The 14,186-nt window shown below is 34.8% G+C and overlaps 1 protein-coding gene across 3 annotated transcripts in view; it reads left to right on the forward strand.

The window, feature by feature from the left end:
* Positions 1-14,186, forward strand: part of LOC123525294 (KICSTOR complex protein SZT2-like) — a 255,300-nt gene that overhangs the window by 27,192 nt on the left and 213,922 nt on the right. For all 3 annotated transcript variants that reach the window (XM_053537974.1, XM_053537975.1, XM_053537976.1), the window contains exons 13-20: positions 398-556; positions 2,355-2,420; positions 4,656-4,859; positions 7,180-7,383; positions 7,887-8,009; positions 9,651-9,878; positions 12,279-12,357; positions 12,929-13,032. In XM_053537974.1, coding sequence (XP_053393949.1) covers positions 398-556; positions 2,355-2,420; positions 4,656-4,859; positions 7,180-7,383; positions 7,887-8,009; positions 9,651-9,878; positions 12,279-12,357; positions 12,929-13,032 — 1,167 coding nt within the window. The remainder of the gene's footprint in view (positions 1-397; positions 557-2,354; positions 2,421-4,655; positions 4,860-7,179; positions 7,384-7,886; positions 8,010-9,650; positions 9,879-12,278; positions 12,358-12,928; positions 13,033-14,186) is intronic.

A 14,186-nucleotide genomic window follows, 5' to 3' on the forward strand; every position in this document is an offset into this window, starting at 1 on the left:
TGAAATACTGTTAAATAATGATGCTATGCCCAAAACAAACAAACACAATTAAAAAAATCAAATGTTTAAGCTCTAGATTTTCAGCCCTGTCCCTAATGTCTTAACCTTTTGAAAAATATTTATGAAACTTGGTTTGAATGTTCATGCCATCAAGACAACCTGCAGGACACATGTTCCAATTGTGCCAGCACAAAGGTCAAAATTACAAAAAAACTCTTCAAATGTTTTAGCCTTCTTAAATTGTTTAAAGATATTTTTTAAACTTGGATTGAATTTTTTTCTTAGACTTTTTTAAAAAAAGACACAAGGTCAAAAAGATTGTTTTCTTTACATAAACTGGAAAAAACCTTTGCTGTTGAACCCTGTATATTGAAATTTATGCTAAATTTACTTTCAGATTGTCCCAGACTGATCAGTTGTTGGTACACCTACAGTCCTTTTCGACAAAACTAGAGCATTACACATTACCAGGGAGTATAAAGGAAGGGGTTCCACTGTTTTACTTGCCACTTCCAAACTCAGTCACTCCTACACTGAGTACACAGCTAAACTCAAAGTAAGCATAATGCAGCTTCCACGTTTTAGCTCGACTATTCAAAGAATAGGTAGAACTATTGGACTCACCCGCGCGTCAGCGTCCCGATTTGGTTAAGTTTTTGTATGTAAGATGGTATCTCAGTATCCACTTATGGGAATGGATTAAAACTTCACACACTTGTTCACTGTTATTATCTGCATACACTGTGCAGGTTCCATAACTCTATTTTAACTCTACTTTGTATTTTTACAAAATAATGCCCCTTTTTCGACTTGCAGTTTTTTGTTAAATTTTTGTATGTAAACTTGTATCTCAGTACCCACAAATGGGAATGGATTGAAACTTCACACACTTGTCCACTGTCATGAGCTGATAAGCACTGTGCAGGTTCCATAACCCTGTTTTGCATTTTTACAAAATTATGCCCCTTTTTCAACTTTTATATTCATTCAATTGACAAGGCTGTTGAATAGTCGAGCGTTGCTGTCCTGTGACAGCTCTTGTTGTTGTCAAAATAAGATATATGTATTTATTATTATGATATATAGATACCCCTGAAAAATGAAGTTTAGATGTGTATGTATGTCATATTACAGCTGGTTATTTGGTCAGTTGATTGATCATGTGATTGCCAGGTTTGTTGCAAAAACTTGCAATGCAAATTGCAAATTTTTTAAAGGGATTTCAATGAAATTTTTACATGTAATCAACATAGATATTTTTTCTGGGATGGGTAATGATTAGGGGTACCTGTGTGTGCATCCCACCTCAAGTTTGTGACACTGAAGTTTATGGAGTGAACAACTGCCACAGTTTTAAACAGATTACATTGAGACTTCATATGGATGATAACTTTGAAGTATAGATGTAAATGATTTTTTTCTTTATTTCACAACTCTAGTTTCGGTTGTTGTCATCTCTTACATTTGTCATATGTTTGAATATTTGATTTCATAGTAAAAAGTATCATTTAAACATTTCTTTTTATTAGCTCATCTGATTTTTGAAAAAAAATCTACGAGGCATTGTCGTCACTTGATCGTCATTGTCGGCGTTGGTTAAAACTTTTGTTTAGGTCCACCTTTTCTCAAACACTGTAAGAGCTACAGCTTTGAAACTTTGTACAGTTGTTTATCGCCATTAGGGGACTATGTAGGCCAAGAACCATAACTCTGATATGCATTTTGTCAGAATTATGGCCATTTTTGTACTTAGAAAATTTGAGTTTCTTGGTTATATTTTTTGTTTAGGTCACCTTTTCTAAAAAACTATAAGAGCCACAGGTTTGAAACTTTGCACACTTGTTTATCATCATTAGGGGACTATGTATGTCAAGAACCATAACTCTAACCTGCATTTTGTTAGAATTATGGCCCATTTTGTACTTAGAAAATCTGAACTATAACTCCTTTCTTATATATTGTCCAGCACTTGCAGATGTGCTATGGCACCTGTAAGTGGTGTCCTTGTTACCTCCCATTGTGACTCTAACACTATAAATTCATTGGCGACATTTGAAGCAGTTCTTTTCAAACGATGTAATTATGTGTGTTCTCTGTTTGGACAGATGATTTTTCTTTTTTAACATACAATTAAAAGCAATAGAGAAAGATTGAGTCAGGTTAAACAATCTTCTACTGGTGTATATTACTGTATTATGTGAAGAACAAGTGTGTGTCTGTAAGAATACACTCAGGTGAGTATCATAATTAAATGGCTGTTTTGACATACACTTAAACGTTGCTAGAAAATTATATTATACTTCATACAAGGAATGTGTCAGCAAATAAACAAGGAAATCAATTTCTATTTACAGAGATACAGTGTTGAACCAGTTTGCTTCTTTCTGGAGACCTGTTGTCAATCTGGACATCAAAGTGTGGTAAGTAAATATCATTCTGGAGTCAGGCTGTCATATTAGCAATCAGGACATAGAAGTGTGGTAAGTAAACTATCATTCTGGAGACCTGTTATCATATTGTTAGTCTGGACATCATAGAATGGTAAATAAGCTATTGTTCTGGAGGCCTATTGACAATCTGGTCATCAGTTAATGGTAAGTAAACTTATCATGCTATAATATGTCTAAACTGATTCTAGTGTAATGTCCTATAATATGTCCTTTTGCATTATTAGCTCACCTGTCACATAGTGACAAGATGAGCTTTTGTGATCATGCAGCGTCCGTCGTCCTTCGTCCATGCGTGCATTCGTCCGTCAGTCCGTCCGTCCGTAAACTTTTGCTTGTGACCACTCTAGAGGTCACATTTTTTGTGGGATCTTTATAAAAGTTGGGCAGAATGTTCATCTTGATGATATCTAGGTCAAGTTTGAAACTGGGTCACATGCCGTCAAAAACTAGGTCAGTAGGTCTAAAAATAGAAAAACCTTGTGACCTCTCTAGAGGCCATATATTTCAAAAGAGCTTCATGAAAATTGGTCAGAATGTTTACCTTGATAATATCTAGGTCAAGTTTGAAACTGGGTCACGTGCCTTCAAAAACTAGGTCAGTAGGTCTAAAAATAGAAAAACCTTGTGACCTCTCTAGAGGCCATATATTTCACAAGATCTTCATGAAAATTGGTCAGAACGTTCATCTTGATGATATCTAGGTCAAGTTCAAATCTGGGTCACGTGCCTTCAAAAACTAGGTCAGTAGGTCAAATAATAGAAAAACCTTGTGACCTCTCTAGAGGCCATATTTTTCATGGGATCTGTATGAAAGTCGGTTTGAATGTTCATCTTGATTATATCTAGGTCAAGTTCGTAACTGGGTCACGTGCGGTCAAAAACTAGGTCAGTAGGTCTAAAAATAGAAAAACTTTGTGACCTCTTTAGAGGCCATATATTTCATGAGATCTTCATGAAAATTGGTCAGAATGTTCATCTTGATGATATCTAGGTCAAATTCGCAAGTGGGTCACGTGCCATAAAAATCTAGGCCAGTAGGTCAAATAATAGAAAAACCTTGTGACCTCTCTAGAGGCCATATTTTTCATGGGATCTGTATGAAAGTTGGTCTGAATGTTCATCTTGATGATATCTAGGTCAGGTTTTAAACTGGGTCAACTGCTGTCAAAAACTAGGTCAGTAGGTCTAAAATTATTAAAATCTTTTGACCTCTCTAGAGGCCGTATTTTTCAATGGATCTTCATTAAAATTGATCTGAATCTTCACCTTGATGATATCTAGGTCAGTTTCGAAACTGGGTCACGTGCAGTCAAAATATAGGCCAGTAGGTATAAAAATAGAAAAACCTTGTAACTCTCTAGAGGCCATATTTTTCATGAGGTCTTCTTGAAAATTAGCGAGAATGTTCACCTTGATGATATCTAGGTAAAGTTCAAAACAGGGTCACGTACCTTTGAAAACTAGGTCAATAGGTCAAATAATAGAAAAACCTTGTGACCTCTCTAGAGACCATATTTTTCAATGGATCTTCATGAAAATTGGTCAGAATTTTTATCTTGATAATATCTTGGTCAGGTTCAAAACTGGGTCACATGAGCTCAAAAACCAGGTCACTATGTCAAATAATAGAAAAAACAACGTCATACTCAAAACTGGGTCATGTGGGAAGAGGTGAGCGATTCAGGACCATCATGGTCCGCTTGTCCGAATATATCATGTTGTGGGTCTGGTCATTGAGATATGGTAAGTAAGTTATTGATCTGGAGGCCTGTTGTCCAACATAATGTTAGAAGTAAAGTATCATTCTCAAGGCTTGTTGTCAGTACTGATATCAAAATTTGGTAAGTTATCAAGTAATATTAAATGTAAGACTTGTTACAGATGTATTGTATATATGTGTATTAGATCAGACCAGTGGAATATAAGATTTTTATCGGATCTGACTAGAAGTAAGTTTAAGAAGGACACCATTTGTCATGTGTTTGAAATACCTGTTGTTTAGAAAGAAATCCCAAAGATCACAAAAAACATGTATGAATTTTTCACCAGTATACATGTTGAAAAATTGTATGTGTATGAGTTTACAATACCGGTATATGGAGACGTTGAAGCTATACACTATTTGAAGTAAGGAAATGACATAGTCGTTTATGTTTGAATATCAAGTTAACCTTACTTATTTCCAAGTGTCTTTGATACGTTCAGGCAAAAGTGGATGCACACCCACCGCATAGGTCTTGTATTGGAACATGATATAGGGGTGACCAAGCACATACACATACCAAGTTCCAGTTTCCGATACACCATGGTCATGTGTAGACTGGCTTTGACATCACTGAACCTCTTCCTGTCTTCATGGAGTACATTTGTTCTTCTAGATAGCCAGTCCTACATCAAACTTGTATATGAGTGAGTAATCTTTCAGACATTTGTCAGACTTATATACAGTCAATCTTGTGTTAAGAGACCACCCAAGGGACAGGCAAAAAGTGGTCTCTTAAGACAACGGTCTCTTAGGACAAAGTACGGAAATTGGGCATAATATATTGGACTTAACTTAAGTTTTCACGTGGTTTTCATGTGGTGTATGTAAGAGACACATTGGGTAAGGATGCAGATAAAATACATGTTATTCATATCGATTTAATAGTTTGAAATTCTCTTCATTTTATGCAAGTGTTTCAGAATAAAGATTAACATATGCATGAAATATTTACATACATCAATAGAACTCTAACGTGTAATAAAGTGTGTGCTTTACTTCGATAAAATCAGCTGAATTTCACACAATGTTATTACGTTTCAAGAACGAAGCAAGCCATCCCGTCGATGCCTTAAAGTTAATGTCCCCAAGATCAGTTTAGACATATTCAAGATCAAACAATTACACATAGGATAACTTACAATACATGTATAACACGATATGCGATTTTCCTTATTTATCAAGGTCAAGTTATTATTGGAAATAATGGGCGGATCTTAAAAACAACGACGAATTTGATTGGTCATATCCGTCTCTCGCTAATAATTATACAGTGATTGCGGGATCCCATCAGATGTTACTTACATTTCGTGGGCTGAGCGCGAAACTATTGTAACTGTATATAAATAAAGAACAAGATACAATAGTTTCGCTCGCTGGTCGCGTTAGACAAAAGTCGTTTAGCACAAATATTTTAATAGTAAAATTGTTCGGGGGGAATTCAAAGTGGTCGTTAAAGACAAATGGTCGTTGAGGACGCGTGGTCGCATCCACAATATTGACTGTATGAGTAGTCTTCCCTGTAGTCCATCTTGCATCAAACTTATAAATGAGTAAGTAATTTTTCCTGTAGTCAGTCATACATCAATTATATATGAGAGTGAAATCTTTCAGACATTTGTCAGACTTATATATGAGTAGTCTTCCCTGTAGCCCATTTTGCATCAAACTTATATATGAGTGAGTAATCTGTCAGACATTTGTCAAACTTATATATGAGTAGTCTTCCCTGTAGTCCATCTTGCATCAAACATATATATAAGGGTAATTTTTCCTTTAGTCAGTTTTACATTAGTTATATACGAGAGTGAAATCTTTCAGACATTTGTCAGACTTATATATGAGTAGTCTTCCCTGTAGTCCATTTTGCATCAAACTTATATATGAGTGAGTGATCTTTCAGACATTTGTCAGACTTATATGAGTAGTCTTCCCTGTAGTCCATCTTGCATCAAACATATATATAAGAGTAATTTTTCCTGTAGTCAGTTGTACATCAGTTATATATGAGAGTGAAATCTTTCAGACATTTGTCAGACTTATATATGAGTAGTCTTCCCTGTAGTCCTTCTTACATTAAACTTATATACAAGTGAGTAGTCTTTCCTGTAGTCAGCGCTACATTAAGGTAGTTCTGCACGTTTGGATCGAAATTATTTCTACAATGTAGAATTTGATTAAACACTGATTTTTCAAAACTTCAGAATATACCTAAAAAAATAAGCAAATAAAAAAGATAGGGTCGTGTGCTTGATTTTTTGCTAGACTGATTTGAAAAATAGGGACCTCACGCAATATTTCATAATGGAAGTCTATGGGAAAATCATAACTTTCATAACATTTTCGCGAATAGAAATTTTTCTACAATGTAGATTTTGATGAAACTTCTCACAGTTGTAAACAAAGACATGGCCTATAATTTGATGAAATAAAATATATAGGTCCGTGTGCTTATTTTTGAGATATTTGACCATGATTAAAGTAAACCGGACATTTCACGCTAATTTTAAGACGTTATTTTGAATTATTTAACGAGTGATATGTTTTAATATCATATTTTGACTTTACAATATAGCAACAGTGCCATTGTAATAAATTTACTCACAGGTTGCAATTAATTCATAAAATGATTTTCTGTTCCGTATGCCGAATCCAGTCTTTATTCTACGTTTTCCGGAAAAATGGCGTTACGCCATCACTTCCGGTTTATCAAACGTGCAGAACTACCTTAAATATATGTTGGAGTGAGTTATATTTTCTGTAGTCAGTTGTTCATTAGACTTATATGTAAAAATGAGAAATCTCTCAAAAGTGGGCTGTACTTTGTTCAAAATTATGGATGTAAACACTTCCAGTTACCCATATACCAGTCTATATGAGAGTGAGTTACCTTCCATTTAGTCAGTTGTATTTAAAAAATTATTTGTTGAGCTGAAAATGTAGGTTATATTGTATTGTTTCTTGCAGAAATGCTGAAGACAAGACAAAACAAAAGCCCCCTTCATCGTTTGTGCTGGTACGTATCACATCAAAAGCCCCATGTCTGGTGCTACGTCTAGCATTCCTTGGAGGTACGCCAGGATACCAGCGGTATGAACTGGTGAAGGAACTCAAACAGAAAGTTGCAGAATTGAAGTTTCCAAAGAGATTTATTAAGAGTGACAAAGAAAGGTAAAACTGTATATAAACTTCTAGGTAGGTTTGATTTCAGAGAGAGTCATAAAAGTTTTATAAGAACTTGTTAATTTTCTACTTTTTCTTTACCATAGCAAATGAAGTGTATGGGTCGTGTAGGAGTTATCTTACAGGAGGTCGATTGGTCTTTCAGTCATGCAGTCTCTAGGTCTTTTGGAAAAAGTTTGTGGACAAAGTACTTCACAATTTTAAAGGAATTTTAATGAAATTTCATACAATAAGTCACCATGTATTCTAGATGTATGTGATATTTTTTTTCTGGGATGGACAAAGATGTGAGGCACTCATACCCTCTCAAGTTTATGGCAATTTTTCCAGTTTTTAATTTATTCGAATGATACTTCATTAATTTAAGTGTTTATGACATATTTTATTTTAAGTGAAGGTTTGAATAGCTCCATTCAGTTTGATGTTAAACTGTCAATAAATTTCCTTACTCCCTTACCTTATCAAGTGAAAGCTTCTACACATATTTTCAGGAGATCAGCTCTAAGAAAATTTGAAGAGAAAGACATAGTACACAAACCTCCATTGACAAGAGAGTGGTCAGAAATCAAATGTTGCGTGCTGCTTGTCAAACCTGTTGAAAGTATCCTGATCAGGTCAGTATGTGTAAATTAGTTTTTGAGTCGGCTAAAGGCTGAAAGCCTTTTGACGAGTCCTTGCTGTTCAGCGATTCTCTAAATGGACCGAATAACACGTGAAGGGATGTAGTTCCATTAGATTTCTCAAACTTCAAACAGTTCACTGCATGAATGAAGTTAAGTTGTGTCAATTCCCTTTGCTATGACCAAAATACGATGTAATCTGTCATATTTATGACTTGTAATTGTGCAATACTCGAATGTAACTCATTAAGCATAAATGTGCATTTTAAGAATTGCGCAGGCTTACAAAGCTTGGGTAACATCCAGCGAAAGACAAAAAATAGTTCCACAGGGCTCCAGAAAAGATGCGTATTAGCGTAAATTACGTACTGAAATAATGCAAATACGCATGTCTAATAATTTCTAAGCATATAAAAACGTATATAAAATTACAGAAACGCACACAATGCTTTTTTAAAAACAAAATCTGAATCGTCTGGATGCGTTAGGTAACATAACCGATCAGCCTTAATTCTCCCACATTGAACGTAAACACGCATCGTATGATTTCTATAAACTTTGCGTGGGTTGAAGTTTGCAGTCAGTAAACGGATAAAGTATCGGAAGAAGAAGCTCTTACTGGTTTGTTTAGTTACTACTGATATTAAAAATGATTTTAATTCTTATTTTTTGAGAAATAAACAAATCGGCGAAACATTAAATTGTATTTTCTTGTAGTTTTTGAAATCGAAAGTAGATCGTCTATGTTTGGCTGCTTTTACGAAACGAAACAACTTTTTTTATGAAAAGATTTAAATAAGAGGTAATTTAACCATAAATTTCAATGTCAGATACTGCCAATTGCTGCTAAATGTCTTCGTATCATCACAATTTGTAAAATATATTGTTGAAACTGGAGAAAAGTGTAATCGTATCCGGATATAATATTTTGGGTAAATATCGAGCTGTGTTATGAAATTTTAAGAAAAAAAAACTAAAAACAAACTGAAACTGGTAAACTATACTGTCAGTACATCAATCATTAGCCGACTCAGGCCCTTCAGGCCTTTGATATTAAAAGTATTTCTGTCTCAGAAATAAAACATATCTTAGCTTTAGGAAAACATCTAGAATAAAATGAGCCGTGCCATGAGAAAACCAACATAGTGGCTTTGCGACCAGCATGGATCCAGACCAGCCTGCGCATCCGCGCAGTCTGGTCAGGATCCATGCTGTTCGCTAACAGTTTCTCCAATTCCAATAGGCTTTAAAAGCGAACAGCATGGAGCCTGACCAGACTGCGCGGATGCGCAGGCAGGTCTGGATCCATGCTGGTCGCAAACCCACCAGTTTGTTTTCTCATGGCACGGCTCAAATGAAATTTCTATGCTACTTTACATCATTGTTAACATGTGATAAGTTGAAAGTAGGATCTTCAGTAGTCACTATGTGAAGTTAATGCATTCATTCACTCTGCAAAGCGAGAAGAAAAGGAATGTTCATTAAAAACATATCACTACAATAAACAACACTTTAATAGGTAAATGACATTCCTTTTCAAAAAATGTTGTAGTCCAGATAAATGGGTAAGGGCATTAATCCAGCATATTTATCATAAACATATTATATATATAGATATAAAATTCGGGCTTCTAGGTATGAAAAAGTGCCACCTGACATGACCAAGTTAGAAGAACAGGCTACACCAGAGGTGTCTCAGTTTTTACCATATTCTAGTCAGCCAAAGAATAAGTCAGCAGCCAATCAGTTGAATTCTTTGTCTCGGTACCTGTTACACCAGAGATGGATCTGGACGTTACAACAGGCAGGTGTGAACAGTATCTCTATGTCTGGTATTGGTCGGATACTGTCAACATTGACAAAGTAAGTCATGCTCACTATCTTATCACTTGTCATAACCATCTAATTACAAATTATCTTGTATATGGACCATATATTGCCTTTGTATATTTATACAAGTGGCCTCCGTGGCTGAGTGGTTAAGGTCACTGACTTAAAATCACTTGCCCCTCATCGATATGGGTTCTTCATGTGAGGAAGCCATCCAGCTGGTTTACAGAAGGTCGGTGGTTCTACCCAGGTGCCCGCTCGTGATGAAATAATGCACAGAGGGGCACCTTAGGCTTTCCCCCACCATCAAAGCTGGAAAGTTGCCATATGACTTATAATTGTGTCGGTGTGATGTTAAACCCAACAAAATAAATAAATAAATTATTTATACAATTCTTTTCTTTTTATTGCCTAGAAATTTTGCAAAAACAGTCGAACTTTGTTAAACTCAACAGGACAAGCAAAATTTGTTTGAGTTGTCGTTACTTTGAGTTACTGAAAAATAATCATTAAATAAACATTTTGCCAAGACATGACAGTGAATTTGTGCGAAGAGTGGTGTACAAATTATCCTAGTTTATGCAAACGGAGTTTGACTGTACTAGTGATTTTGTCACAATTTTTAGCTCACCTGTCACATAGTGACAAGGTGAGCTTTTGTGATCACCCTTCGTCCGTCGTCTGTGCGTCCGTCCGTCCGTCAACAATTTCTTGTCTGCTTCATTTATGATTTGAATTTAATCACACTTGCACAACACTTGTGTCACCATAAGATCTCGGTTCCTTTCTTGAACCGGCCAGATCCCATAATGGTTTCCAGAGTGATGGCCTCTGAAAGGGCCAAAATTAGCTATTTTGACCTTGTCTGCACAATAGCAGCTTCATTTATGATTTGAATTTAATCAAACTTGCACACAACTTGTATCACCACAAGATCTTGGTTCCTTTTTTGAACTGGCCAGATTCCGTCATTGGTTCCAGAGTGATGGCCCCTTAAAGGTCCAAAATTTGCTATTTTGGCTTTTACAGCCATATAGAGACTTCATTTATGGTTTGATTTGATACAAACTTTAAAAATATCTTCAACAACAATAAATCTTGGATTCCATGACGAACCTGTCAGATCCAATCATAGGTTTCAGAGTTATTTTATATCTGATTACCTCCCCTGATTGTAATCAAAATGGATTTATATCAGTAAGTCCTTATAGGACTTATTTGAAATTTCATTATTGTCATTATTTGGTCTGAGACAATCAGGATTGATAACTATGGACTGATTTTATGTCAAATTACCTCCCTTTATTTCAAATTAAAATGGGTATATCTCCGTAACTAATGAAGATACTGATCTGAAATTTCATTTATGTCAACAGATGAACTTAGACAATCAGTGAAGATACATATTGACTGAATTTATGACAAATTACCTTCCTTTATTTTTTATCTAAATGAATACACCTTAGCAGCTTCTAATGAGATTGGTTTGAAACGTTATTTATGTCTTCCATGGTAAGATATAGTCATATTAGATAACTCTTGGTTGAACATTTATCGATATGAAAACTTTACTAATATATTGTTGTATAGGCTTGTACTCTGTATCTTCTACATGCATATATACCAATGCATGATTACCTTCCCTGATTTTAATAAAAATTGATTTATCTTGGAAAATATTTATAGAACTCATTTGAAATTTCATTATAGTCTTTAGTTGGACTGAGGCAATGGACTGATTTTATATCAAATTACCTCCCTTTGTTTCAAATTAAAATGGGTGTATCTCAGTAACCAATGAAGATACTGATTTGAAATGTCATTTGTGCCATCAGATGGACTCGGACAATCAGGATAGATAACTTTTGACTGAATTGATGACAAATTACCTCCCTTTTTTTATGTAAAGGAATACATCTCAGCAGCATCTAATGAGATTGGTTTTAAATGTTATTTAAGTCTTCCAGGGTAAGGAATAGTCATGTTAGTACAAAAATGCAGCATTTGAGCCTAGGACCCTCAAACTTGGTATGGAAATTGGCCCTGACTAGGTCGAAAGGGACTGTTACAAGAAAATGTTTAACCTGATGATATTTAATATGTATGCCTATGTGTGCTATGTCAAAACTTGATCATATCATTTTGAGCAATTGTACTCCGGTGAGCGATACAGGGCCATCATGGCCCTCTTGTATCATCATTAGTGTCTATATCAGAAAAGGCTTGCATGTAAACAGTTTCTCAGAACTACTAGACTGAATGCCTTAAAACTTCACACTTTTAACAATGTTATGATCCCATCGGATAAGTTACGTAACTCTATCTTCCATATTGTCAATGCTGTTCCAAGAAAAGTATGAATTATTTATTGTGGATGAATTGATCTGTTATGAGTGGCATATAATCTTTGATGTGGCGATGTTTTCCTTGCAGGATGCGCATACAGCAGGGTTTCCATTTTGGCTACACAAATCAGGGTATAGTCAACATGGTAGTAGAACTGGATATGAAGGTAGGTTTTCATGCAGTGTTGTGTTTCTCTCCTGTTATTTCTCCACAATGCTTGAAATGCCTATTCTTGTGTTGTTTATTTAGTTTAAGTCACGCTGACAGAACTTTACGTCATAATGACTTTTTCCAGCATTTATGTTGGCAGAAGAAGCCAGGTAACTTCTTTGTCATAATATCAGTGTTTTGTAGCACCTGGTAGAACCCCAAAACTTACTAAAACAAGATAAATGCTGACATGAAAATTCTACTGGCCAGTTGCCGTTTTGGAGTCTTGATGGTGTGGAACAAGTGATTTAAAATCAACACTTTTAACCACATGTCGATGGAAGCCTCACTAAATGAATGCATGAATCGAACAGGAATATATTTCTTTCTTGTTAAGTTTAGATTATTTAGTAAAATTTTGATATGGTAAACATTTTTCTTTACATTACAGGACACAGAGAGTGGTGTAGACTGTACCACAGGGTATTGATATGGTAAACATTTTTCTTTACATTACAGGACACAGAGAGTGTTATAGACTGTACCGCAGGGTATTTATATGGTCAACATTTTTCTTTACATTACAGGACACAGAGAGTGGTATAGACTATACAGTCAAGTCTAAACAGAAGCCAACTTGTGTTGTTCAGTATATACTCTTCCCTCCATACACAAAAACTTCCTCAGACAGGTAATTATGTTCGCAAGTTAGTTATACTATGCTTTTTAGGTGAAAATAAATACATTCCTGTATCATGTTAACAGTGTTTTAGGTAAATGTGCTCAAAATGGTTATGCATTAATGTTCTGCTCGTGTAAGATAACAAATTAGACTGTATAGAATGTTTTTCAGTTTTGATTTGCAGCATTGTAACATACCATTCCAAAATGCATGTCATGTATAACCTTGCCTCAGAAATGTATGAACTAAAACAATATGGCAGCCATGTTGGATCTGATTGATATGTTAATAGTTCCTTTCTTCCAGAGGTCTAGTCTTAAAATAATTCTAGTATAGTACTCTTGAATATGTCCTTTCACTTTCTCTAAATATAACATTTACTTTTATCATGCAGAAATTGTTTTATAAAATTCTGCTTATATGAGTTGGAAATAGCACTATTCTAACTTCATATATTTTACAAGTTAATAATGAATATATGTCTTATAATGCTAGATATTTAGTATTGTATCTTGCAATATGCAATAAATGTTGTCAGCTGTGTAAGCTGAATATTTTCAAAGACTGTGGTGATACAGTACAGATAAAATGCCACTGAGCATGTGATGGCTGGTTTGTTTTAATTGTTACAAGATAAGTATGTTCAAATAGATGTTTAATTGGGAAAAACTCCAGAGGTTAAAGGAACTATCTCATCAGACGAAGGTATGAGTTAGTCTGTCAATGTTGGTAGGGCTAACTATAAGAATCAAAGAGAAAAGTTGAAGGAAGATAAGACTATGATCATAAGAATGTGGCTAGATATGCCGTTATTTTAAATTTAGAATTTTTGTGGCCTTTAACAGCTTCAGTTTTACAAGTTACAACTGAAATAATGTTAAAATCGCAAAGATGGCTTATGACACAATGATTTTATTTGCTAAAATCTTCAAATCGAAAAGTTATGCAGACCTTTAAATATTTGAGCACATAAAATTTCATAAAATATTGTACTCCACCTGAAAGCACACATACATGTATAGCATGTAAAATTGCAAAGATACAGTTTATTGATATCTATGTTAACTTCCTTGTATTTCTTACCTCTGTTAACAGTTTGTTCACTATGACTATTATATACTCAATTATCTCCCTTTAACAGGTCTAAGTGTATAAAATGGTTT

Source organism: Mercenaria mercenaria, chromosome 3, assembly GCF_021730395.1.
Source record: "Mercenaria mercenaria strain notata chromosome 3, MADL_Memer_1, whole genome shotgun sequence".
NCBI classification, from domain to species: Eukaryota; Metazoa; Mollusca; class Bivalvia; order Venerida; family Veneridae; genus Mercenaria; species Mercenaria mercenaria.